We start from the raw sequence: 27,461 nt of genomic DNA on the forward strand, positions 1-27,461 counted from the left end.
TGAACTCCTGACCTCAGGTCATCCACCTGCCTTGGCCTCCCAAAGTGCTAGGATTACAGGTGTGAGCCCCATCCCTGACCTAATTTGTTCCTTTTGATTACTAAGTAGTACTGCAAGGTGTAGCTGGACCACAGATTATTTTTCCGCTTACTAGTGAGGGATGTTTAGGTTGTTTCCAGTTTTTTGTCCTTACTGAGAAGAGCTGCTGGTTTTTAATCTGTCTTTTCCAGTTAAATGTATTCTCAGCTTCCTTGTAGCCCTATAAATCCTTCTTTATAAAAGCAGTTATTCAATTTTAAGCAAAACAAATTTTTTCTTCATGTGAAATTTCTCGGGGAATTCCAAGATGTCATTGGATAAAAGCTGAGCTGTCTTGGTGGGCTGGAGGATGGAGAAGGTCGCGTGTTGTGAGTAGGGCATCCCTGGCTTCAGCCTCATCCCCTCAGGGGACCTGAGCTCAGCTGGAGAATCAAGAATCTGTTTTGTGAGTCAAGAAAAAAAAAACCTTGCCTAGCACGGTGGCTTATGCCTGTAATCCCAGCACTTTGAGAGGCCGAGGCGAGTGGATCACCTGAGGTCAGGAGTTTGAGACCAGCCTGGCCAACATGGTGAAACCCCATCTCTACTAAAAATAAAAAATTAGGCCAGGCATGGTGGCTCACACCTGTAATCCCAGCACTTTAAGAGGCCAAAGTGGGCAGATCACAAGGTCAAGAGATCGAGACCATCCTGCCCAACATGGTAAAACCCCATCTCTACTAAAAAAAAAAAAAAAAAAAAATTAGCCGGGTGTGGTGGTGCGTGCCTGTAGTCCCAGCTACTTGGGCTGCCGAGGCAGGAGAATCACTTGAACCTGGGAGGTGGAGGTTGCAGTGAGCTGAGATTGCGCCACTGCACTCTGGCCTGGGCCACAGAACGAGATCTCGGAAAAAAAAAAAAATTAGCCGGGTGTGTTGGCACTCCTCAGCTACTTGGGAGGCTGAGGCAGGAGAATCGCTTGAACCCAGGAGGCAGAGGTTGCAGTGTGCTGAGATCACACCACTGCACCCCAGCCTGGGTGACAGAGTGAAGCTCTGTGTCAAAAAAAAACACACACACACAAAAAACAACCTCACAGTGTTCTATTGTGAGACATTTAGATAGTTTGCAGTTTGGTGAAGATTAGCACTCTTGCAGATCCATTTCTATTTCTTTTTTTATTTTTTTTGAGACAGAGTTTTTCTCTTGTTGCCTAGGCTGAAGTGCAATGGCATGATCTCAGCTCACTGCAACCTCTGCCTCCCAGGTTCAAGTGATTCTCCTGCCTCAGCCTCCCGAGTAACTGGGATTATAGGCGCCCGTCACCACGCCAAGCTAATTTTTTGTATTTTTAGTAGAGATGGGGTTTCACCATGTTGGCCAGGCTGGTCTTGAACTCCTGACCTCAGGTGATCCACCTGCCTCAACCTCCCAAAGTGCTGGGATTACAGGCATGAGCCACTGTGCCCAGCCCTTTTTTTTTTTTCGGAGATGGAGTCTTGCTCTGTCTCCCAGGCTGGAGTACAGTGGTGCTATCTCAGCTCACTGCAACCTCTGCCTCCCGACACCCAGCCTTCTTTAACGAACTTTTTGCAAGTGGGATTTCTAGGTCAAATGCATACAGTTTCAAGAGGAAAAAAATCTTTAAAAAAATGTAAGTGACTGCTGATGGATAAGAGATTTCTTTTTGGGTGATGAAAATGATCCAAAATTAGATAGTGGTGGTTGTTTATACTAAATACATTGAATATGGTGAACTCTGAATATACTAAAACTAACTTAATTGTATATTTTTAAATGGTGAATTTTATTGTATGCAAATTATGTCTCAGTGATAAAAATAGGCTGGTTGCCGTGGCTCCTGCCTGTATTCCCAACACTTTGGGAGGCCAAGGCGGGAGGATCACTTGAGGCCAGGTTTGAGACCAGCCTGGGCAATATTGCGAGACTCTCTCTCCCCAAAATACTAAAAAAAAAATTAGCCAAGCATGGTAGCATGTGCCTGTAGCCCCAGCTGCTCTGGAGGCTGAGACAGGAGGAACACTTGACCCCAGGAGTTCAAGGGTACAGTAAGCCAAGGACACCCCACTGCACTCCAGCCTAGATGATAGAGTGAGACCCTGTCTCAAATAAATAAAATAAACATTTATCCTTAAAATCACATAGTGCAATTGTATTTACAAATAAAAGTCCTAGTGTTATAGCTCTAAGAATTTGTCTACCAGGTTTTCTGATCATCACTGGAAATGCCCCCTCCTCCTAAAATAATTTTTTTTTTTTTTTTTTTTTTTTTTTGAGACAGAGTTTCGCTCTTGTTGCCCAGGCTGGAGTGCAATGGCGCGATCTTGGCTCCCTGCAACCTCTGCCTCCTGGGTTCAAGCAATTCTCCTGCCTCAGCCTCCTGAGTAGCTGGGGTTACAGGCATGCACCTCCAAGCCTGGCTAATTTTGTGTTTTTAGTAGAGATGGAGTTTCTCCATGTTGGTCAGGCTGGTCTCTAACTCCTGACCTCAGGTGATCTACCTGCTTCGGCCTCTCAAAGTGCTGGGATTATAGGCATTAGCCACCGTGCCTGACCCCAAAATAATTTTTTAAAAAGTCCTGTGTCTCTCCCTTCTTTAGTGCCTTCCACTGCACATGCTGGGTCCTGGGCAAGGTACTGGAGCTGTAATGGGGAATGAAACAAATAGGGTCCTTGCCTTGGGAGTGCTTTGGTGGGGGAGCCAGGCCTTAATTAAGTAATCACAGCTGTATAATGATTAACACTGATAAGTGTTAGGAAGGAAGAGTGTTAAGAAGCTCAGAGAGTTAATCATGGGACCCTGATTTGGTTTGGGATTGAAGGAGTGTTCCTCAGGAAGTGACCTTCAGATGTGTATAGAAGTTTCTCTGGTCAGGGGAAAGCTGGTGGGGAGAAAATCCTTCTTAGGCCCTGGGGTGGGAGGATCAAAGAACTCAGAGGAGGGTGGAGCCCAGAGCAGAATGGAGAGAAGGGGAGGAGGCGAGGCGGGGAGGCGTTAAGGTCAGGCCTGTGGTCCTTAGTAAAGATTGTGCTGTGTTTTTCCTGAGGTGCGGAAGGCAGCCACCGCATAGTTCCAGGTTGGGGGGTGACAGGGGTAAGAAGCCTTCTCTGGATGTTAAGTAGAGAACAGATTGGAGGGTGACAGAGCTGTAGCAGTCAGTCAAGAGAGGATGGTGGCTGTGACAAATGGGGTGGAGGAAGGGGCCAGAGACATTTAGGATGTAAAATCCATGAGCCTTAACCTGATGGAGTATGTCAAGGAGGCCTCCAGGTTTCCAGCCTGCCCAGGGGTGTCATTGACAGAACTGGAAGCACATGAGTATGTCCCTCACAGTTTCCGCATGTGGGTGCGTGTGTCTACAGCCACTGCTTTTTTTTTTTTTTTTTTTTTTTAAGGACAGGATCTCTCTCTCTGCTGCCCAGGCTGGAGTGCAGTGGTACAATCATAACTCACTGCAGCCTCAAACTCCAGGGCTTGAGCAATCCTCCTGCCTTGGCCTCCCAGGTAGCTGGGACTACAGGTGTGCACCACCATGCCCGGCTAATTTTTTTTTCATTTTTTGTAGAGACAGGGTCTTGCTATGTGCCCAGGCCGGTCTAGAACTCCTGGGTTCAAATGAGCCTCTGGCCTCAGCCCCTCAAAACACTGGGATTATTAAGCATGAGCCGCCACACCTAGCTGTGATTGCTTTTTGACAAAGATGACACAGAAAAGGCCTAGTGTACATGTTGCTCTGCATTTCTGCCCACTTTGAAGGGAATTCTGTGTCAGCACATGTGTATCTTCATTCCTTTGAATGATCCCACCATATCCTGTTGGTCGGTTCACCATCTTTTACTTAGCCAGCCTCCCATATTCAACATTTAGGTTGTTTCCAGTGTTTGGCCATAACAAACAGTGGTGTAGTGAGTATCCTTGCCTGTGGGAGAATTTCTGCCGTGTTGCTAGACGTGTCATTACTGAGTCAAAGGCAGTGCACATTTACCCTTCATAGATCTTGTCAGAGTGTCCTCCAAGAAGCTTGTGCCAGTGCACGTTCTCTCAAGTAGCACCCATGAGTGCATCTGTTTCTAGCCCTCCCAACTATATTATAGTCTTCGGCAATGACATAGGTATTCTTTGACAATCTGGTAGGAAATTACTTTTTTTTTTTTTTTTTTTTTGAGATGGTGTCTCGCTCTGTCACCAGGCTGGAGTGCAGTAGCGTGATCTCAGCTCACTGCAACCTCCACCTCCTGGGTTCAAGCAATTCTCCTGCCTCAGCCTCCTGAGTAGCTGGGACTACAGACGCCTGCCACCATGCCCAGCTAATTTTTATATTTTTAGTAGAGACGGGATTTCACCATGTTGGCCAGGACAGTCTCGATCTCTTGACCTCATGATCCTCCTGCCTTGGCCTCCCAAAGTGCTGGGATTACAGGCGTGAGCTACTGTGCCTGGCCTATGCTGTATTTTCTTAGATTTAGAGATTCTACTGATAAACCTGATGTATTTTTTTTTGTGTGGTAAATATATATATAATAAAAAAATTACCATTTTAGGCTGGGAGCGGTGGCTCACGCCTATAATCCCAGCAGTTTGGGAGGCCAAGGTGGGCGGATCACCTGAGGTCAGGAGCTGGAGACCAGCCTGGCCAGCATGGTGAAACCCCATCTCTACTATAAATACAAAATTAGCTGGACATAGTGGCGGGCACCTGTAATCCCAGTTACTCTGAAGGCTGAGGCAGGAGAATTGCTTGAACCCGGGAGGCAGAGGTTGCAGTGAGCCGAGATCACGCCATTGCACTCCAGCCTGGGTGACAAGAGCGAAACTTTGTCTCAAAAAAAAAAAAAAAAAAAGTTACCATTTTAACCATTAAAAAATCTACACTTCAGTGGCATTAAGTATGTTCACATTGTTTTACAAACATCGCCCCACCCATCTCCCATCTCCAGAACTTTTTCACCCTCCTAAACTGAAACCCAATCTCCATTAAACACTAACTCTCCATTCCCACTTTCCGCAGCCCCTGGCACCCACCATCCTACTTTCTTTTTTTTTTTTTTTTTTTTTTTTTTGAGTGCAGTGGCCGGATCTCAGCTCACTGCAAGCTCCGCCTCCCGGGTTCATGCCATTCTCCTGCCTCAGCCTCCCGAGTAGCTGGGACTACAGGCGCCCGCCACCTCGCCCGGCTAGTTTTTTTGTAGTTTTTAGTAGAGCCGGGGTTTCACCGTGTTAGCCAGGATGGTCTCGATCTTCTGACCTCGTGATCCGCCCGTCTCGGCCTCCCAAAGTGCTGGGATTACAGGCTTGAGCCACCGCGCCCGGCCCTACTTTCTGTCTCTATGAATTTGACTACTCCAGGGACCTCATCTAGGTGAAATCTTTACATTCTGTATAGTTTTTTTTGTGTTGTTTTGTTTTTGAGATGGTGTCTCGCTCTGTTGCCCAGGCTGGAGTGCAGTGGCGCAATCTCCACTCACTGCACCCTCCACCTCCCAGGTTTGAGCCATTCTTCTGTCTTAGCCTCCCTGAATAGCTGGGACTACAGGCGTGTGCCACTAGGCACAGCTAAGTTGTTTTTTTTTTTTTTTTTTTTTAGATGGAGTCTCGCTCTGTCGCCGAGGCTGCAGTGCCGTGGCACGATCTCGGCTCACTGCAAGCTCCGCCTCCCGGGTTCACGCCATTCTCCTGCCTCAGCCTCCCGAGTAGCTGAGACTACAGGCGCCTGCCACCAGGCACGGCTAATTTTTGTATTTTTAGTAGAGATGAGGTTTTGCCATGTTGGCCAGGCTGGACTTAAACTCTGCCTGCCAAAGTGCTGGGATTACAGGATACTGTATAGGTTTTGTCTGGCTTATTTCACTTAGCATAATGTCTTCAAGGTTCATCTGTGTTACAGCATATGTCAGAATTTCCTTCCTTTTAAAGGCTGTATAATATTCTACTGTATGTATGCACCACATTATTTTTATCCATTCATTAGTCAGTGGACACTGGGATTGCTTACACCTTTTTGTTGTGAACAGTGCTGCTGTGAACATGGTTGTACCAATATCTGTTCAAATCCCTGCTTTCATTTCATTGTACATGTGCCCAGAAATTTAATTGCTGCATCATGTGGTCATTCTATGTTTAAGGTTTCTAAAATTTTTTTTAACTTTAATATATGAACTTTTTTTTTTTTTTTTTTTTTTTTTTTGAGATGCAGTCTTGCTCTCTCACCCAGGCTGGAGTACAGTGGCACGATCTTGGCTCACTGCAACCTCCACCTCCCGGGTTGAAGTGATTCTCCTGTCTTAGCCTCCCTGAGTAGCTGGGATTACAGGCACCCGCCACCACACCCAGCTAATTTTTGTATTTTTAGTAGAGACAGGGTTTCACCATGTTGGCCAGGCTGGCCTTGAACTCCTGACCTCAAGTGATCTGCCTGCCTTGGCCTCCCAAAGTGCTGGGATTACAGGTGGGAACCACCACACCTGGCCTATGAAAATTTTAAAATGTCAAAGATGACTCAGGTTTCTGGAATGAGCTTATTTATTTATTTGTTTATTTTGAGACAGGTTCTCACTCTGTTGCCATGGCTGGAGTGCACTGGTGTGATCTTGGCTCACTGCAGTCTGGACTTCCCAGGCTCAAGCAGTCCTCCCACCTCAGCCTTGCGAGTAGCAGGGACTATAGGCACATGCCACCATGCCCAGCTAATTTTTGCATTTTGTGATTTTGCCATGTTGCCCAGGCTGGTCTTGAATTCCTGGGCTCAAGCGATCCACCCGTCTTGGCCTCCCAAAGTGCTGCTATTATAGGCATGAGACACCGCGCTCGGCTCTATGTTTAGGTTTTGGAGAACCCTCCATACTGTTTTCCACTGCCGTGCAGCATTTCACATTCCCACCAGCAGTGCACAGGGCCCCAGTTTCCCCACTTCCTTGCTAGCACTTGTTTTCTCTTTCATAATCAGTGTGTGGTAGAATCTCATTGTAGTTTTGATTTTCATTTCTCTAACGATTAGTGACATGGAGCGTCTTTTCCTGTGCTTTTTGATCATTTGTATATCTTTGAAGGAATGTCTATTAGGCCGGACACAGGAGACTGAGGCAGGAGAAGCGCTTGAGCCTGGGAGGTGGAGGTTGCAGTGAGCTAAGATTGCGTCACTACACTCCAGCCTGGGCAACAGGAGTGAAACCCTGTCTCAAAAAAAAAAAAAAGAAAAAGAAAAGAAAGAAAGAAATGTCTATTCAAGTCCTTTGCTGATTTTCTTTCTTTTCTTTTCTTTTTTTTTTTGAAACGGAGTCTTGCTCTGTCACCCAGGCTGGAGTGCAGTGGCGTGATCTTGACTCACTGCAAGCTCCGCCTCCTGGGTTGATGCCATTCTTCTGCCCCAGCCTCCCGAGTAGCTGGGACTACAGGCATCCAGCACCACGTCCGGCTACTTTTTTTTTTTTTCAGTAGAGACGGGGTTTCACCATGTTAACCATGATGGTCTCCATCTCCTGACCTCGTGATCCACCCGCCTTGGCCTCCCAAAGTGCTGGGATTACAGGCGTGAGCCACCATGCCTGGCCCTTTGCTCATATTCTTTTTTTTTTTTTTTTTTGAGATGGAGTCTTGCTCTGTCGCCCAGGCTGGAGTGCAGTGGTGCGATCTCAGCTCACTGCAAGCTCCACCTCCCAGGTTCACGCCATTCTCCTGCTTCAGCCTCCCGAGTAGCTGGGACTACAGGCGCCCACTACCACGCCTGGCTAATTTTTTCTATTTTCGGTAGAGACGGGGTTTCACTGTGTTAGCCAGGATGGTCTCGATTTCCTGACCTCGTGATCCACCCGTCTCGGCCTCCCAAAGTGCTGGGATTACAGGCGTGAGCCACCGTGCCCGGCCTACTCATATTCTAATCAGATTTTTTGTTGATGTTGAGGTATAGGAGTTCTTCATATGTTCTGGATATTAAATCCTTATTAGATACATGATTTGCATGTATTTTCTTTTTTCTTTCTTTCTTTCTTTCTTTTCTTTTTTTTTTTTTTAAGACAGAATCTCGCTCTGTCACCCAGGCTGGAGTGCAGTGGTACATTCATGGCTCACTGCAGCCTTGAGCTTCTGGGCTCAAGTAATCCTCCCACCTCAGCCTCCCAAGTAGCTGGGACCACAGATGTGCGCCATCAAACCTGGCTGATTAAAAAAATACATATACTTTTTGTAAAGACGAGATCTCCCTCTGTTGCCTGGCTGGTCTTGAACTTTTGAGCTGAAGCAATCCTCCTGCCTGGGCCCCTGAAAGTATTGGGATTACATGCGTGAGCCACCGTACCCAGCATGCATGTATATTCTCCTGTCATGTGGGTTGCCTTTTCACTCTGTTCGTAGTGTCATTTGATACATAGAAGTTTTAGATTTCAATGGCATCTTGTTTTGATTATTTTTATTTTTTTGAGACAGGGTCTCACTACGTCGCCCAGGCTGGAGTGCAGTGGTGCAGTCACAGCTCACTGCAGCCTCGACCTCCCAGACTTGAGCAATCCTCCTGCCTCAGCCCCCCAAGTAACTGGGACTATAGGTGCACATCACCATGCTTCGCTAATCTTTATACTTTTTGTAGAGTCAGGGTTTCACCATGCCCAGCCTGGTCTTCAACTCCTAGGCACAAGTGATGTTCCTGCCTCTCAAAGTGCTAGGATTACTGGCATGAGCCACCATGCCTGGATATCGTATTTTAATTTGTAATTTTCTTTGGTATGTACTCCCCCCACTTTAATTTTAATTTTTTTAATTAAAGTACTATATACAGGCTGGGTGCGGTGGCTCATGCCTGTAATCCCAGCACTTTGGGAGGCTGAGGTGGGTGGATCACCTGAGATCAGGAGTTGAAGACCAGCCTGGACAACATGGTGAAACCCCATCTCTACTAAAAATACAAAAATTATCCGGGTGTGGTGGCGTGTGCCTGTAATCCCAGTTACTCAGGAGGCTGAGGCAGGAGAATCGCTTGAACCCGGGAGGCAGAGGTTGCAGTGAGCCAAGATTGTGCCACTGCACTCCAGCCTACGCGACAGAGAACCCATCTCAAAAAACAAACAAACAAAAAAAAAACATGCTAGGTATGGTGGCACACGCCCAAAATCCCAGCACTTTGGGATGCTGAGGTGGGCAGATCACTTGAGCCCTGGAGTTTGAGACCAGGCTGGCCAATATGGCAAAACCCCGTCTCTACTAAATATACATAAAAAATTAGCTGAGCATGATGCTGCATGCCTGTAGTCCCAGCTACTCAGGAGGCTGAGGCATGAGAATCGCTTGAACCTGGGAGGCTGAGGTTGTGGTGAGCTGAGATTGCACCACTACTCTCCAGCCTGAGCAACAGAGCAAGACTCTATCTCAGAAAAATAAAGCAATACATACTCATGGTTAAAAAATTAATGATATGGAAATATATAAAAGTAAACATCTTCCTCTTATTCCAAAGGACTAATCCTCTCTGGATGTAACCACTCTTAACAAGTTTTTCCATGTTCTTCCAGAAAACTTCGCATGCTAGAGCAACACAAGTGTCCTTTTAGAAAATATTATCGGCCGGGCGTGGTGGCTCACGCCTGTAATCCCAGCACTTTGGGAGGCCGAGGCGGGCGGATGACCTGAGATCAGGAGTTCTGAGACCATCCTGGCCAAACATAGTGAAACCCCGTCTCTACTAAAAATATAAAAATTAGCCAGGTGTGGTGGCAGGCGCCTGTAGTCCCAGCTACTTGGGAGGCTGAGGCACGAGAATTGCTAGAACCTGGGAAGCAGAGGTTGCAGTGAGCCAAGATTGCACCACTGCACTCCAGCCTGGGTGATAGAGTGAGACTCTGTCTCAAAAAAAAAAGAAAGAAAGAAAATAAAATGCTATCAAATAGGTTCATACTTTGGTGGGGTTTTTGTTTTGTTTTGACTAAAACTCTTCATTCTCTGTACTGTATTTGAACAATACCTATTGATGGACATTTCTGATGTTCTCAGTTTTTGGATTTCTACATAGCCCTGGAATGAACACTTCATTTGCATGTCATCTTGTAATTGTGTACTATGTACCTTGGACATACCTTTTAAAAATTGTTGGTGGGGGGGACACATATTTTTTGAAGAAGATGGTACTAAGGTCAGCACCCTGGCTGCCCTGAGAGCGCAGTGCCATGTTCCCCACCTTCTCCCCAACCACAGGATTATGCTGAAAATGAAAATCTTTACCAATTTGATAGGCAAAAAATGGGATCTCAGCATTTTAGCCTGTAACTCTGAGTACTAACAAGGCTGAACACAAAACGAGCTTATTTTCTTTTCAGAAGCCCCTGAATGTGACGGTGATCCGCAGCGGGGAGAAACACCAGCTTAGACTTGTTCCAACACGCTGGGCAGGAAAAGGACTGCTGGGGTAAAGTGTCTGTTTCTGTTCATTCTCACTGGGGCATCATTTGAGTGTTTGTTAAACATGAAGCTGGAGGGGAAGGCTGGGGAGACATTGGGGAATAATGGGAATCCCCAGTTTGTTTGGAAACTGCAGATAAATCCTCGTGGTAGGAACAAGACTACAGCTGTAGAAGCAGAGGGAGCCCCAGTGTCTCTCCTGGGAGCCTCTCCGGTTCATTCATGCACTGGGCAGTTGATTTAAAAGAATGAAAGAACATTGGTGAAAAGGTCAGAAGGGCTCGGCCTCTGACCTTCCTATAGGGAGCCTCCAAACTTACGCCATTCCTTTTCTTCTTTCTTCCAGGTGTAACATTATTCCTCTGCAAAGATGATTGTCCCTGAGGAACAGTAACAGGAAAGCATCTTCCCTTGCCCTGGACTTGGGTCTAGGGATTTCCTCCTTGTCTTCTCTCCCTGAGGCATAAGGATCTGGAAGAGGCTTGTAGCCTGAACTTCTGGGTGGTGGCAGTGCTGTGGCCCACTAGTGTAATCTCCCTGGATTAAGACATTCTTAAAAACTTATGCTTGGCCTCTTTCGCAAATTAGGCCATGGCCCTGAATAGGAATTCCCTAAATAGGAACTGTGGGCAAGTGGGCGGAAGTTATTCTGGCAGGTACTGGTGTGATGATGATTATTATTTTTAATAAAGAGTTTTACAGTGCTGATATGACCCTGTTGTCACCCCAACTGAATTTCTTATGACCCTCTCAAACCAAAGCTCAGAAGGGGTCAGAAGAGCTTCATAGAAAGTTGGGCAAAACAAGCTAGCAATTGTGAAGTCCGGCTTTGACCAACATATTTCTTTGCACTGAGGCCTTGCTGCTGTGGATACGGAAATTGCTAAGTAGTTCCATGCTTCCTCAGCAGCTGGGCCGCTAGGGCCATAGTAGCTCCCTTTGGAGAACAGGGAAAGCCTGGAGGTTCCCCAGGTGGCCCAGTGTGGTGTCATGTCAGCTTCCTCTTTAGGAGGAAGCAAGCTCTCCAGAGGGCAGCAAGCTCCTTTCAATTCGGTAATAAGAACCCCTCCATTTTGTTTTTTGGAGAAAAGGTCCTGCTTTGTCACCCAGACTGGAGTGCAGTGTTGTGATAAAGGTTCACTGAAGCCTTGACCCTCTGGGCACTACCTCGGCCACCCAAGTATCTGGGACCACAGGCGTGCACCACCATGCATAGCTAATTTATTTTTTGTAGAGAGAGGGTCTCCCTGTGTTGACTAGGTTGGTCTCGAATTCCTGGGCTCAAGCAGTCCTCCTGCCTTGGCCTCCTAAAGTGCTGGGATCACAGGCATGAGCCACTGTGCCCAGCCCACTGCTAGTTCGACTTTTTATAATTGAGCCTCCTGGCTATGCCTTGAGATCAGCGCTATTTTGTAAACCGCTGAGGTGTGGATAGGAATGAGTAGATCAGACCTCTTGAAAATGCTTATTCTTCCTCCCTTTTATTTTTTGTCTCTTTTAAGATGGTAAAATGGGTCTCAGCGATTCCTGCCGATGCTTTGAATTATTTTCTCCTCTCCATGGTGTCAGTGTTCATTTCCCCAGTTCTTGCACACCACTTTCTGTTTTGGCAGTTCTGCCAAGCAAGCCCTGTATTCCTTGGGACTGGTTTTGCTGTGGTTGGATACAGATACCAGCTCGCCTTGATGGGATCAGTATTGCTGTGTGCTTCCAGCCACAGATTCTCACACTCAATTCCAAAGCCCTCCTATTGGGCGAATTCCCTCAAACTCTATTTGACCCAACAGCCACGCGTATTCCCCTCTGGTAGCCACAGACATGCTGTGTTTACCAATGTTTGCTGTTTAAATTGCATGTTCTAATTCCAAGTATTTTCCAGTCTCTATTTTATAAAGTTTCTGACTATAATAAAACAGCTTGCCTCAGTTTATCCTTTTTTATTTTGAGATGTATGCCTATTAATCAAATTACCATCACTGGGGCGTGGCATTGTGGGCGGGGAGAATTATTCACGTTCTCCTAAAATGACAGCAGCAGACAGCTTTCTGCCTCAGTGGCTCTGGCTGGTTTCCCGCAGGGCTCCCAGTGGAAACCCATGTGGCCACCTGTTGCCGTCTTCCATGAGATGTTAGTGGAGAGCCACTTTGACATGGAATGATCCTAATAGGTTTAGCCAGACTGGTTTTGCAGAAACGCCTTGTGCTGAGAACTGCAAGCTGGTGCACCCTGTGTCATATCTGCCCTCAGCCAGCTGGAATTGTCTGCTATACGCGGTGCCCGGTGAGGAGGCGGGCAGGACAGTTGCGTGCTGCATCTATGAGACCTGGAAATTCAGTTTGCTTTTGGAAAAGAGAATTGTATCCGAGTTCATACTTCTCCACCCCATCTTGCCAAGGTTGTGGAAAGTAAAAATTGGCAGTATTGGCTGCTGCAGCTTCTCAGGGGACCGGACCATGTGAAAAGGTGGGGATCGCGCGAGCGCAGGAATGAGGGAAAAGCGAAGAAAGCCTATGCCGTCAGCGACCGGCAGGGGGCGCGTCGGCCACGCTCGTCACCGCTTCCTGGGCACGTGACCACCGCCCCGCCTGTCCTTTAGGGCCTGTCGCTTCCGGCGGCGGCGGTTGCCATGGGGACGGAGCTTGGGTGGTAACCAGAACTAGGGAGCTGGTGGAGAAGGTGGCTGCCGCTGGAAAGACGCCTGGGAGGTGGCTGAGGGGTCCAGGCGGTGGGACGACTCCGGCCTTTTGAAGACCGGGGTGGGTGCTCTCTGTAAGTCCGGGACGGAGGCCATGCGGCCCTGGCGAGGGGGCCCCGGCCTGGCGGAGTCTGGCGCCCCTTGTGGGGCGCTCACCCGACCTGCCCTTGTGGGGCCTGGGGCGGCTCCAGGGAGACCTGAGTTGGGGGCAGAGGCCGCACCTGGGCTTTAATTCCCCTGCAGAGCCACGCACCTGGCACCTCTGCCCCAAACCCCTGCGGCTCCAACCCGGCCGTCCAGATGCTCCGGCGAAGTTGGGCTCAGTCAGAAGAGGCTCTGTGGTCAGAGCCCTAGACAGGAATCAGAGCAGTAATTTTTCAGCTGGAGAAACTAAGTGCCACAGAGATCTCTTTCTTACTAGCGGTGTCATCTTGAATAAGGCACTTCACCTCTCAGAGCCTCAAACTCATTTATTCGTTCATTATTTATTTTATTTTATTTTATTTTATTTTATTTACCAGAGATGAATTTGAGGCTGATACATTTAGTGCCAAGAAAGAAATTAAGAAATAGAAATACCTTTACTACCCTGTACTCTTTGGGACTTTAGTTTCAAAGAGTTGAGTTCTCTTATTCTAATGTCGCCGAAAATGTGGGGATTTTTTTTTGTTCTGGGTCCAACTCTTTAGGGATAAAGTATCCATCCTTATTGTTTTCCTAGTTCAAACTCTTGTTTGTTGTAAGGAATAAATGAGAGAATATGTCAGAAGGCTTTCAAACTGTTCATTTCTTTGCATGTTAGGGTCGTTAGGGTTGCTTTTCTCTCGAATAATAACAATTGCTACCACTTTTTCAAGCTGTATGTGCCAGAATTGTGTTGAGCATTTTATATGTTATCTGTTCTCTACAAAAACCCTAGAATTTAGGATTATTCTTTTTATTTTGCCCATGAGAAAATATAGACTCTGAGGGATCAAGTGACTTGCCCAAGGTCACAGAACAAGTACATGGGGGAAATGGGATTCAATGCTAGGACAAGCTGACAGCAAGGCCCTTGCTTTTAACCACTAGGCTACCCTGCTTCTTCTCATATTCCTGTTTCTAGAATTGTTGCTAATATGTGGGTTATGCATTTCGTTGCCTGTGGGAATATGAATATATTTTAAATGGGTAAAAAGACTACAAGGTGTTTATTCCTAGAAAGTTGACAGGTCCTTTATCAATTTTTTTTTTTTTTTTTGAGACGGGGTCTGGCTCTGTTGCCCAGGCTGGAGTGCAGTGGCACCATCTCCGCTCACTGCAAGCTCCGCCTCCCAGGTTCAAGCCATTCTCCTGCCTCAGCCTGCCGTATAGCTGGGACTACAGGTGCCCGCCACCGCGCCCGGCTAATTTTTGTATTTTTTTAGTAGAGACGGGGTTTCACCACGTTAGCCAAGATGGTCTCGATCTCCTGACCTCGTGATCCGCCTGTCTCGGCCTCCCAAAGTGCTGGGATTACAGGCATGAGCCACCGTGCCCAGCCCTGGATCAATATTTTTAAGATCTGGGCCACAAATACATATACTTTAAGATTTCCCAGCCATGCGTGGTGGCTCACACCTGTAATCCCAGCACTTTGGGAAGCCGAGGCGGGTAGATCACTTGAGGTTAGGAGTTTAAGACCAGCCTGGCCAACATGGTGAAATCCTGTCTCTACTGAAAAAATACAAAAATTAGCTGGGTGTGGTAGCAGATGCCTGTAATCCCAGCTACTCAGGAGGCTGAGGCAGGAGAATCGCTTGAACCCTGGAGGTGGAAGTTGCAGTGAGCCAAAATCATGCCACTGCACTCCAGCCTGGGCGATAAGAGCAACACTCTGTCTCAAAAAAAAAAAAAAAAAAATTTCCCATAAATGTGACTTTTTTTTTTTTTTTTTTTTGAGGCGGAGTCTTGCTCTGTCGCCCAGGCTGGAGTGCAGTGGCACTATCTCAGCTCACTGCAAGCTCCGCCTCCTGGGTTCACACCATTCTCCTGCCTCAGCCTCCCGAGTAGCTGGGACTACAGGCGCCTGCCACTACGCCCGGCTAATTTTTTTTTTTTTGTATTTTTAGTAGAGATGGGGTTTCACCGTGTTAGCCAGGATGGTCTCGATCTCCTGACCTCGTGATCCACCCACCTCGGCCTCCCAAAGTGCTGGGATTACAGGCTTGAGCCACTGCGCCCGGCTTTTTTTTTTTTAAGAGAGGGTCTCACTCTGTTGCCCAGGCTGGAGTGCAGTGGCATGATCTTGGCTCACTGCAACCTCCGCCTCCCGGGTTAAAGCAATTCTCCTGCCTCAGCCTTCTGAGCAGCTCAGATTACAGGCACCACCACCACACCTGGCTAATTTTTTGCATTTTTAGTAGAGATGGGGTTTCACTATGTGGGCCAGGCTGGTCTCAATCTCTTGACCTCAAGTGATCCTCCTGCCTCAGCCTCCCAAAATGTTGGGATTACAGGTGTAAGCCATTGCGCCTGGCCAGAAATATGACATTCTTTTTTTTATTTTATTTTTGAGATAGAAGTTTGCTCTTGTCACCCAGGCTGGAGTGCAGTGGCAGATCTTGGCTCACTGCAACCTCCACCTCCTAGGTTCAAGCAATTCTCCTGTCTCAGCCTCCTGAGTAGCTGGGATTACAGACACTCACCACCACACCCAGCTAATTTTTGTGTTTTTAGTAGAAACAGCATTTCATCATGTTGGCCAGGCTGGTCTCAAACTCATGACCTCAGGTGATCCATCTGCCTTGGCCTCCCAAAGTGCTGGGATTACAGTCGTGAGCTACCGTGCCTGGTCAGAAACATGACATTCTTTTTATCCTGTGGAAAGGGGCCAGAGCCATTTGTTCACAGTTCATCAATAGGCTAGTGCACTAGGAGATGGAAATGGGAAGCCGAGGGCTGACTGGGTGTTATGGTCAAAATCTCTCTAGAGGAAACTCTACAGAGAAGAATGTCAGATGCAGAAGAAGCTCCCGGAGAAGCAACAGGAGAAAATGGAGAAACAGAAATGAAAGAAGAGGAGGAACCTAATCCAAATTATAAAGAAGTAGAAAATCTACAACAGGAATCAAAAGATGACACATTAGCATGGAGAGAGTCTCAGGAGGAGGAGAGGAAAATGGGTGAGGAGGAAGGGGAGGAGGAGAAGGAGGAGGAGGAGGAGGAGGGGAAGGAGGACAAAAAGATTGTCATGGAAGAAACTGAGGAAGTGGCTGGAGAAGCCCAGGAGAAGGAGGCTTCAGGAATACAGGAAGAAACCACAGTGGAGCCCCAAGAAGTCACAGAGTCCATAATCCGTTTGGAGACACAGATTACCGATTCCCAGTCAATCACATCAGGAATTTTCCCAGTAAGTAGTCATCTTCATTCAATCGTCAATTCATTCAGAATCATTAATTGAATGCTTAGTATAGGCCAGACTATGGGAACACAAAACCAAGTAAGATACAATCCATTCCTTTTTTTTTTTTGAGACAGAGCCTCACTCTGTCGCCCAGGCTGGAGTACAGTGGCACAATTGCAGCTCACTGCAACCTCTGCCTCCTGGGTTGAAGCTATTCTCCTGCCTCAGTCTCCTGAGTAGCTAAGATTACAGGCATCCGCCACCACGCCCAGCTAATTTTTTGTATGTTCAGTAGAGATGGGATTTCGGTCTTACCATGTTGGCCAGACTGGTCTCAAATATGTGACCTCAAATGATCTGCCCACCTTGGCCTCCCAAAGTGCTAGGATTACAGGCACACGCCACCACGCCCGGCCATAATCCATTCCTTTTTTTTTTTTTTTTTTTGAGACAGAGTTTCACGCTTGTTGCCCAGGCTGGAGTGCAATGGTGCGATCTCGGCTCACTGCAACCTCTGCCTCCTGGGTTCAAGTGATTCTCCTGCCTTAGCCTCCTGCGTAGCTGAGATTACAGGCGTCCGCCACCATGCCTGGCAGATTTTTTGTATTTTTAGTAGAGACAGAGTTTCACTCATGTCGACTAGGCTGGTCTCAAACTCCTGACCTCAGGTGATCCACCAGCTTCGGCCTTCCAAAGTGCTAGGAGCCCCCGTGCCCGGCCACAATCCATTCTTTTAAGGAGCTCTAAGGTGTGTAGGGAGGCAGACCCATGAGTACAGTGACTGAAAGATGCACAGGAGATGAGACAGGGCCTCTTAACCCAGTTTGGAGGATGGCCAGGGAAAGTTTCCTGGGGAAGGTGGGTGCCACAGCTGAGGTGCTCGCCTTAGAATGGAGTCGGTATGATAATAGGAGTGTAGGCTTCCCACAGACTGCTCCCAGTAGGAGAACTTAGCTGTGGCCTAAGAATAGGTTACTCTCTGTAACTAGTCAGCCTTTTGGAGACCACTAGTGCCACTTAGAAGAATGATTTTGCCATTGTGGGTCTGCTGGTAGGCCAAGAATAAACTGGAACACACCGTGTTTGTCCTGTTCTGTTCTTTTCTTTTTTCTTTTTATTTTTTCTCTTTTCTTTTTCTTTTCTCCTTCCCCTCCCCTCCCCTTCCTCTCCCTTCTCTCCTCTTGTCCCTCCTTCCTTCCTGGGGTCTCACTTTGTCACCTAGGCTGGAGTACAGTGGCATGATCGTTCACAAGCAGCCTCGACCTCCCAGGCTCAAGTGATCCTCCTACCTCAGCCTCCCGGGTAGCTGGGACTACAGGCATGCACCACCACATCCAGCTAATTTTGTTCATTTTGGGTAGAGATAAGGTGTCACTCACTATGTTGCCCAGGCTGGTCTTGAACTCCTGGGCTCAAGTGATCCTCCTCTCTTGGCCTCCCAAAGTGTTGGGATTACAGGCATGAGCCATTGCACCCCATCTTGTTTTGTTTTTTAAGTACAAAATGTTCCAGCCTCTTTTAAAAAACATTTCATAATTCCTAGCTGAGGCTAACACTGAGACTGGCTGACTGGGAATAGAAAAGGAGAATAAATGGTGAGTGTAGTAGCACGTACTGCATGTGGAATCATGATCTTGTATTTCTTTTTAAAGAAAACCCAAAGAGGTAGCAAGTCAAAGCCTTCCTTACAATTGGAGGATGCAGAAACAGATGAGCTTTTAAGAGGCCTAAGCACACAACTTGAATTTCTTGATTTGGGTCAAATCAGTCCTGAGGAACAACAGATTAGTTCCCCTGAAAGGCAGCCCTCAGGAGAGCTTGAGGAGAAAACCGACTGGATGCTCCAAGATGAACTGGGACGAGAAAGAAGGGATTTGGAGCCAGAAAACAGAGAGGAGGGACAAGAAAGTAGAGTATCCGACATCCAGTCTGAAGCAGGGATCTCCAGGGAGTCACTGGTGTCCAGCACCACAGAGGACATTCTGTTCGAAAGGGATGAAAGTGCCCCAGTGTATCCCTTGGTAAGTGTAATGCTTTTGAATCTCCCCAAGCACTTTGAGAGTGTTGTGCAATAGGGGAATTTTATGCATGTGGGGGAAGAAGAATACCACCAGAAGGATACTTTTTAAACTAATAACAGACTTGTGTCTCTTGTTTTTTTTTTTTTTTTTTTTTTTTGAGGCGGAGTGTAGCTCTGTCGCCCACGCTGGAGTGCAGTGGCCGGATCTCAGCTCACTGCAAGCTCCGCCTCCCGGGTTCACGCCATTCTCCGGCCTCAGCCTCCCGAGCAGCTGGGACTACAGGCGCCCGCCACCACGCCCGGCTAGTTTTTTGTATTTTTTAGTAGAGACGGGGTTTCACCGTGTTAACCAGGATGGTCTCGATCTCTTGACCTCGTGATCCGCCCGTCTCGGCCTCCCAAAGTGCTGGGATTACAGGCTTGAGCCACCGCGCCTGGCCGTGTCTCTTTTTTTTACACAGAGTCTTACTCTGTCGCCCAGGCTGGAATGCAGTGGCGCCATCTTGGCTCACTGCAGCCTCTGCCTCCCAGGTTCAAGTGATTCTTGTACCTCAGCCTCCCAAGTAGCTGGGATTACAGGCATGAGCCACCAAGCCTGGCTAATTTTTGTATTTTTAGTAGAGATGGGGTCTCGTCATGTTGGCCAGACTGGTCTTGAACTCCTAACCTCAGGTGGTCCACCTGCTTCGGCCTCTCAAAGTGCTGGGATTACAGGCATGAGCCACCGCGCCTGGCCTAGACTTGTGTCTTTTAAAGTTCTGTTAAGAGCTCCGACTGGAACATGTGTGACTGAACATGAGCTTGAGAGCTGCATCTGGGTTCAATGGTGTTGCTCAGCAGGCAGGAAATTCCAGACATAGTTTGTCTGTTGCATAGGGTGCTATTTCACGTGGGAGATTCAAACTCCATTCCGGCCCTCTCCCCAGCTTCCTCCTCCCCCTTTCCTTCTTGCTTCCTCTCCCTCTTCTTCCCCTCCCCTCTCCTTTCCCTTTTCTCTCCTCCCCTCCTGTCTCCTCTCCTTTTTCTCTCTCGCATTGTAAAATTCCTCCTTCATGCCACAACTTCCACCCCTTCCCCTTTCTGCCTCACCTCTTCTGCCTTGATATCTTTCCATGCCCCCCAAACCATCCATTCCGACAGGGTCCCAGAGGGGAAGGGAATGGAGGAGTGAAAGCTGTGTGAAAAGGCCCAGGCAGTCCAGAGGAATCTGCCTTTGCCACTGCTGAAGATATTCCAGGGAGGCACCATCTGCGAGGAGTAAAAATATTATCATTTACCAAGAGAAGGAAAAGGAGGAGTTTTTTCCTTCTTCCTCCATCTGCTACTTTCTGAAAATTGTTTCCTAGGATTCATCCTTCCTGTAGATTCATGCCTTTGGAAGATGTGGAAGTGATTGAATGGCTATCAAATACTTAATGTAGTTCCTAAGACATAGTGAGTACTCAGTAAGTGTCCGCAACTGGGTGGCAATGACGATGACGGTGGCAAGATGTCTGGAGGGAAATGCAGACAACTGAAAACCTCCTTTCTGCAGATTGGCTTCATTTGAGCCTAGTGTGACAGCCTCTCTCCCATAGCTTGCAACTGTCCGGTCTGAGAGGAAGAATAATTGAGCTTTAGGGCCCACGAAGACTCTTGTTTTGTTTAGCCAGCAAGCATCAACCAGGTAATACTCTAAGGAGAAGGTGTATTCTTCGTGTCAGGGGCCCAGCTATCTGGACCTGGCAAGAGCCACTCCCCAAGTTTTGGGTCTTGCTTAGCCTTGGTCTCACTGCAGAACCAAAATTTTTCTAGATGGTCTCCCTTTGCAAATTACTTTAGCTTTTTAGTTATTTATTTTTTTTATTTATTTTTTTGGAGACGAAATCTCGCTCTGTCACCCAGGCTGGAGTGCAGTGGCATGATCTCGGATCACTGCAACCTCTGCCTCCCGGGTTCAAGTGATTCTCCTGCCTCAGCCTCCCGAGTAGCTGGGACTACAAACATGTGCCACCACACACCGCTAATTTTTTTTTTTTTTCTTTTAGTAGAGACGGGGGTTTCACTGCGTTAGCCAGGATAGTCTCGATCTGACCACGTGATCCGCCCGCCTTGGCCTCCCAAAGTGCTGGGATTACAAACATGAGCCACCACGCCCAGCCTTTTTTAAGAGACAGAGCCCTGCTGTGTTGCCCAGGCTGGACTAGAACTCAATCCTCCCACTTCAGCCTCCTGAAATTTCTTTAGCTTATTGCAAGTATCTTCTTTCTTCTTTCTTTTTCCTTCACTTTCCTTTTCTTTCTCTCTTTCTTCTTTGTTATTTTTGTTTTTCTTTATTTTGAGACAGGCTCTCACTCTGTCACCCAGACTGGAATGCAGTGGTATGATCATGGTTCACTGCAACCTCCACCTCCTGGGTTCAATGGATCTTACTACCTCAGCCTCCCTAGTATCTGGGACTACAGGCGTGTGTTACCACACCCAGCTAATTTTTTCTTTTCTTTTTTTTTTTTTTTGAGACAGAGTCTTGCTCTGTCGCCCAGGCTGGAGTGCAGTGGCATGATCTCGGCTCACTGCAAACTCCACCTCCTGAGTTCATGCCATTCTCCTGCCTCAGCCTCCCGAGTAGCTGGGACTACAGGCGCCTGCTACCGCGCCTGGCTAATTTTGTTTTTGTTGTATTTTTAGTAGAGATGGGGTTTTACCGTGTTAGCCAGGATGGTGTCGATCTGACCTCGTGATCCGCCCGCCTCGGCCTCCCAAAGTGCTGGGATTACAGGCATGAGCCACTGCGCCCGGCCCACACCCAGCTAATTTTAGAAATCTTTTTTAGAGATGGAGTCTCACTATGTCTCTCAGGCTGGTCTTGAACTCGTAAGCTCAAGCAATCCTCCTGCCTCGGCCTCCCAAAGTGTTGAGATTATAGGTGTGAGCTACCATACGTGGCCTCTATTTTTTCTTTTTGTTAAAACTGTTCAGTGTTGGCTGGGTGTGGAGGCTCACACGTGTAATCCAGCACTTTGGGAAGCTGAGGTGGGTGGATCACCTGAGGTCAGGAGTTCAAGACCAGCCTGACCAACATGGTGAAACCCCATCTCTACTAAAAATACAAAATTAGCCAGGCGTGGTGGCACATGCCTGTAATCCCAGCTACTCAGGAGGCTGAGCCAGGAGAATCGCTTGAACCTAGGAAGGCAGAAGTTGAAGTGAGCCAAGATTGCTCCATTGCACTCCAACCTGGGTAATAGAGTGAGACTCTGTCTCAAACAAACAAACAAAAACTATTCATAAAAAATTCAGACAACTTATACATGTTTGAAGGCAAAGATTCTTCTTCCTACACACACCCCTACCCCAATCTCATTTCCTTATGTAACTCCTGCCACAGTTGGCTGTGACTGCTCCTCTCCTGACCTTTTTCTGGGCATGTACAACGTGTTATCTGTGTGCCCATGCCTGTGCGCATGCTCACATGGCTCACATTTAGTTTTTGTGTTTTTTTTTACCAATGAGATAATCCTGCATTTCTACAAAATGTTTTTCCACTTAATATGTCTTGGAAGGTTTCTTGTATCAGTGCATGTATCTCTACTTCCACATTTTGTTTTTCTTTTTTTGAGATGGAGTCTCACTCTGTCCCCCAGGCTGGAGTGCAGTGGTGCTATCTTGGATCACTGCAACCTCTGCCTCCCTGGGTTCAAGTGATTCTCCTGCCTCAGTCTCTCATGTAGCTGGGATTACAGGCACACATTACCATGTCCAGCTAACTTTTGTATTTTTGTAGACATGGGGTTTCGCCATGTAGGCCAGGCTGGTCTCGAGCTCCTGATGTCAGGTGATCCACCCACCTCAGCCTCCCAAAGTGTTGGAATTACAGGCATGAGCCACCATGCCCAGCCCACTTCCTCTTTTTAAATGTAACTGTTCCCCTCTCTGTGGCCACTTAACGTTGCTTCTAATTTCTTGCTGTCACACAAGGTCCTATAATGAACATGCTCCTCCATCTCTCCTTGTCCGCAGCTTTCTCCTTTTCCTTTGGGGTCCCCTCCTTAGTCCTAAGGCCTGTACTAGCTCCCAGTGTTCATGGTAAATAGACATGACTGTGGATCCCACCTCCAGCCAGGAAACAAGGCAATCATGTTTTTGTGAGCAGGAATCTTATGAATATCAAATACAGTGAAATCTGGTTTTGACAGCAAAGTTTTGTTTTCCAGATTAATATGTTTTAGAAAAAGATTGATGTAAGTGGTGGCTATCTCCATAATTGTCTGTCATGCATGTTAAAACTGCTGCAAAACACGATGATTAATACTATTTGATTTCTGTAATTGTGAATGCTGCTTGAGTGGGGTTGTTCTGTTACCACTAAGTGAAGTCAGCCTCGTGGTGACCCGAGAAGGGCTGTTGTGGCTGAAGACAGGAGTCCTTTTAGGAATGTTTTCTTTTTGTAACTAATTTGTTAAGTGGCAAAATAAATTTCCAGAAAGATGATCCTTTTAGGATTAGCAAGTTTCCAAAAGAACAATTTCATTTGAATAAATCAGCTTTTAAGAAACAGCCAAATATTAAATAATTCTGTTCCTAGAAGTTGCAGCTTGAGACAATTATGATTCCATAATTCTACCACTCACACCCACACAATAAGAGATCTAAATATAAATATAAATTATAGGGAATGAGCAGATGGAAACAGAAGGGGATGGGGAATTAAGAATGTAGGAGAGACAAATTGGTCACATTACCTGCTATGTCTGTCTTCGGGAGAAACAATTTAATTTTATAAGTATTGTTCAAAGATAAGAAAGGAAACTTACCAGATTTTGTTTCTATATTCCAATTTAATTCACTGATTCTTAGCAACGCATCACTTTCAGCACTCTACTGCATTTGATTATTTGGCCCTAGTTAATTTTTTTAAATAGGTTTTTTTTTTTTTTTTTTTTTGAGACAGAGTCTTGCTCTGTTGCTCAGGCTGGAGCACAGCATTATGATCTCAGCTCACAGCAACCTCCACCTCCTAGGCTCAGTCAGTCCTCCTGCTTCAGCCTCCTGAGTAGATGGGATTAAAGATGCACACCACCATGCCTGGCTAATTTTTGTATTTTTTTTAGAGATGGGGTTTCAGTATGTTGCCCAGACTGGTCTTGAACTCCTGGGATGAAGCAGTCCACTCACCTCAACCTCCCAAAGTTCTGGGATTACAGACATGAGCCACTGCACCCTGCCTGGATTTTATTTTTAAGCAGTTTTGGGTTTATAGAAAAATTGAAGGCCGGGAGCAGTGGCTTACGCCTGTAATCCCAGCACTTTGGGAGACTAAGGCAGGCGGATCATGAGATCAAGAGATCGAGACCATCCTGGCCAACATGGTGAAACCCTGTCTCCACTAAAAATACAAAATTTAGCTGGACATGGTGGTGCACGCCTGTAGTCCCAGCTACTCAGGAGGCTGAGGCAAGAGAATCCCTTGAACCCGGGAGGTGGAGGTTGCAGTGAACCGAGATCATGCCACTGTATTCCAGCCTGGTGAAAGAGTGAGACTCCATCTCAAAAAAAAAAAAAAAGAACAAAGAAAAAAATTGAGCTGAATGTACACAGGGTGCCCACATATTCCTCTTATATCCTTCCTCTCCCAGTTTTCCCTTTTATTCACATCCTGCATGAATGTAGTTCGTCCATTAGCACTGATGAGCCAATACTGCTACCTTATTATTAACCTAAGTCCATAGTGTACATTGGGGGTCACTCTGTGTGTCATGCTTATTATGGGCCTGGACAAATGTATCCTGACATGTACCCACCATTCTAGTATCATACAAATCGATTTATGCCCTGAAACCCCTGTCCTCCACCTATCCATCCTTCCCTTCCTCCCCTGAGCCCTGGCAACCACTGATCTTTTAATTTTTTTTGAGACAGGGTCTTACTGTATTGCCCAGGCTGGAGTGCAGTGGTGTGATCTCAGCTCGCTATAACCTCCGCTTCCTGGGTTCAAGCAATTCTCCTGCCTTAGCCTCTCAAGTAGCTGAGATTACAGGCACGCACCACCATACCTGGCTAATATTTTGTATTTTTAGTAGAGACGGGGTTTCACCATGTTGGCCAGACTGGTCTCCTGACCGCAGATGATCCACCCACCTCGGCCCCCCAAAGTGCTGGGGTTACAGACGTGAGCCACTGTGCCAGGCCGCACTGATTTTTTTATTGTCTCCATAGTTTTGCCTTTTCTAGAATGTCATATAGTTGGAATCATGTAATATGTAGCCTTTTCAGATTGGCTTCATTCACTTACCAACATGCATGTAACTTTCCTCCATACCTCTTTGTGGCTTGTTAGCCTTTTTTTTTTTTTCTTGTTGAATAATATTGCATTGTCTGGATGTGCCACAGTTGGTTTATTCTTTCCCCCCCCCCCCCCCCCCAAATAGCACTTTTTATTTGACACTAATTGAAGTCTGAACTTTAAACAGATTCTTGGACTGGTGGTTCATATCTATCAACTTGTTCAACTTTAGCACCTGTCTCATCCCCAGTGGCTTTTCCAGAACTACTGCCTTCACCCTGAAGCTCCATGAGCTTTCCCAATTCAAACTTGGGCTTCTTCAGCATTTTTACTTTCCTAACGAAGACATCATGGAGAGGATAAATAGATTGGCAAGGCTTTTCTATGTCTTTTCCAATGCTGTCTGGAATCAATTTATTGACCACTTCTTTCAAGTCATTTGTCTGCACCTCTCGGGTCATGATTTCCATCATCTGCTTCCGGATTTGGCGGACCTGTTGGTGCTGAGCATAAGAGGTCTTATGTATCTGATTGTTGCGTTTTTTAGTAAAACCAACACAAAACAGATGAAGCAAGTAACCATCGGTAGTCTTGACATCAACATGAGCTTCAATCGTTGTCTGCCACTTTTTGACCATGGAACACATTTTGTCACGGGTAAGATCCATGCCATGGAAGTTAGTCAGGCAATTTTTGCCCTGAACATCTTCAGTAATCAGCTTGAATTTTCTAAATGCAGCTTCATCATTCTGCAAATCAGCAAGACTCACTTCAAACACACGACCCTTGAGACCATCAGATGCAATTTTGGTTCCTTGGGTCCTGGTGACGAGCGTCTTTCCAATATTTCTTACATTGAACATAGCAGGTGCTTTCATATCATACCAATCTTTCTTAGAAAATGGATCAACCACTTTCTTCTTGGCTCCCTTTTTGCCGCCTTTCGTAAGGCGCTTGTTCTTGCCAACAGCCATGGTGCTGCTCAGAGAGCTGAAAGGGGTTTATTCTTAATAATTTTTTTTTTTTGAGACGGAGTCTTGCTGTGTCCTCCAGGCTGAAGCGCAGTGGTGCGATCTCGGCTCACTGCAAGCTCCGCCTCCGGGGTTCACGCCATTCTCCTGCCTCAGCCTCCTGAGTAGCTGGGACTACAGGCGCCTGCCAACATGCCCGGCTAATTTTTTGTATTTTTTAGTAGAGGCGGGGTTTCACCGTGTTAGCCAGGATGGTCTCGATTTCCCGACCTTGTGATCCGCCTGCCTCGGCCTCCCAAAGTGCTGGGATTACAGGCATGAGCCACTGCGCCCAGCCTATTCTTAATTTTTAAAAAATACTTTGAGCTGAGCGCCGTTGCCCACACCTGTAATCCCAGCACTTTGGGAGGCTGAGGCAGGTGGATCACGAGGTCAAGAGATCAAGACCATCCTGGCCAACATGGTGAAATCACGTCTCTACTAGATATACAAAAATAGCTGGGTGTGGTGGCACGTGCCTGCTCTCCAAGATACTTAGGAGACTGAGGCAGGAGAGTCACTTGAACCTGGGAGGTGGAGTAAACAGTGAGCTGAGATCGTGCCACTGCACTCCAGCCTGGCAACAGAATGAGACTCTGTCCCATGCCAAAAAAAAAAAAAAAAAAAAAACCAAAAAATTTTGAACACAAAACTAGTACATAAATAAACTAGTATTGAAGTAAAAGCAGTAGTCAGATTTATTGTACTTATAATTTTTCATTTCATAAAATTTTAATTTGGGATTTATTCCAGGCAATACAGAATTTTTAATTTTTCGAAAGAGATTTTGTCTCTTCATCCTTTATCCTTCCGGTAGAAATAGTACATAGGGACCAAATACCCAGGCTGAATAATTAATTGCCTTTCTTTTCTTTGAGATAGAGTATCGCTCTGTTACCCAGGCTGGAGCGCAGTGGTGGGATCTCAGCTCACTGCAACCTCCGCCTCCCAGGTTCAAGTGATTCTCCAGCCTCAGCCTCCTCAGTAGCTGGGAGTAAAGGCGCCTGCCACCACGCGCAGTTAATTTTTGTATTTTTAGTAGAGATGAGGTTTCACCATTTTGACCAGCCTGGTCAAGAACCCTCGACCTCAGGTGATTCACCCACCTCAGCCTCCCAAAGTGCTGGGATTACAGGCATGAGACAGGGCTCCCAGCCTATTTGCCTTTCTTATAAAGTTACATAATGACTTCATTGTAACTTGTCTACCCTACATGCTTTTAGAAAGTAAATGGAATTTCACAACATTAGGTGCTCACTGTGTGTCTGGTACTGAACAAAGTCTTGGTCCTGAGGAGTGGAAGAAAAGAAAGTTATTTCTGTGTATTGTTGAAGACTTTCTTTTCTAATGGAGGTATAATTAACATGCCATAAAATTCACCAAAGTTTTTTTTTAATTGTGGTAAAATACAAGAACATTAAAGTTGCCATCTTAACCTTTTTTTCTCACACTGTTGCCCAGGATGGAGTGTGATGGAACGATCTCAGCTCACTGCAACCTCCCCGCCTCCTGGTTTCAAGCAATTCTCCTGCCTTAGCCTCCAAGTAGCTGGGATTACAGGCACATGCCACCACGCCCGGCTAATTTGTGTATTTCTAGTAGAGATGGGGTTTCACCATGTTGGCCAGGCTGGTCTCGAACTCCTGACTTCAGGTGATCCTCCCACCTCAGCCTCCCAAAGTGCTGGGAT

At 46.7% G+C, this 27,461-nt stretch overlaps 3 protein-coding genes and 1 non-coding gene across 7 annotated transcripts in view; 3 read left to right on the forward strand and 1 right to left on the reverse strand.

Annotated features, from left to right (window-relative positions):
• Positions 1–11,133, forward strand: part of PSMD9 (proteasome 26S subunit, non-ATPase 9) — a 28,832-nt gene extending 17,699 nt beyond the window's left edge. Inside the window, exons 5-6 of the mRNA XM_008005010.3 lie at positions 10,339–10,427; positions 10,767–11,133. Coding sequence (XP_008003201.1) covers positions 10,339–10,427; positions 10,767–10,794 — 117 coding nt within the window. The 3' untranslated portion in view covers positions 10,795–11,133. The remainder of the gene's footprint in view (positions 1–10,338; positions 10,428–10,766) is intronic.
• On the forward strand, positions 2,212–2,272 carry LOC119622875 (U7 small nuclear RNA). The gene has a single exon (XR_005239424.1). It is a non-coding gene; the product is annotated as a U7 small nuclear RNA (small nuclear RNA).
• Positions 11,134–12,680: 1,547 nt separating the features above from the next.
• CFAP251 (cilia and flagella associated protein 251) overlaps positions 12,681–27,461 on the forward strand; it is an 82,262-nt gene continuing 67,481 nt past the window's right edge. Inside the window, exons 1-3 of one of the 4 annotated variants that reach the window (XM_037995543.2) lie at positions 12,681–13,189; positions 16,067–16,485; positions 18,132–18,500. In XM_037995543.2, the coding sequence (XP_037851471.2) occupies positions 16,087–16,485; positions 18,132–18,500 (768 nt within the window). In that variant the 5' untranslated portion in view covers positions 12,681–13,189; positions 16,067–16,086. The remainder of the gene's footprint in view (positions 13,190–16,066; positions 16,486–18,131; positions 18,501–27,461) is intronic. The other 3 variants (XM_037995541.2, XM_037995542.2, XM_037995544.2) reach the window with 3 other exon arrangements.
• LOC103239293 (small ribosomal subunit protein eS1-like) lies at positions 24,906–26,044 on the reverse strand. The gene has a single exon (XM_037995545.2). The coding sequence runs from the start codon at positions 25,733–25,735 to the stop codon at positions 24,941–24,943; it is 795 nt and encodes a 264-aa protein (XP_037851473.2). The 5' UTR covers positions 25,736–26,044; the 3' UTR covers positions 24,906–24,940.

This window comes from Chlorocebus sabaeus, chromosome 11 (assembly GCF_047675955.1).
Source record: "Chlorocebus sabaeus isolate Y175 chromosome 11, mChlSab1.0.hap1, whole genome shotgun sequence".
NCBI classification, from domain to species: Eukaryota; Metazoa; Chordata; class Mammalia; order Primates; family Cercopithecidae; genus Chlorocebus; species Chlorocebus sabaeus.

Coding starts and splice junctions, on each gene's coding strand:
- LOC103239293 (XM_037995545.2), bottom strand. CDS start 25,735: ATGGCTGTTGGCAAGAACAAGCGCCTTACGAAAGGCGGCAAAAAGGGA.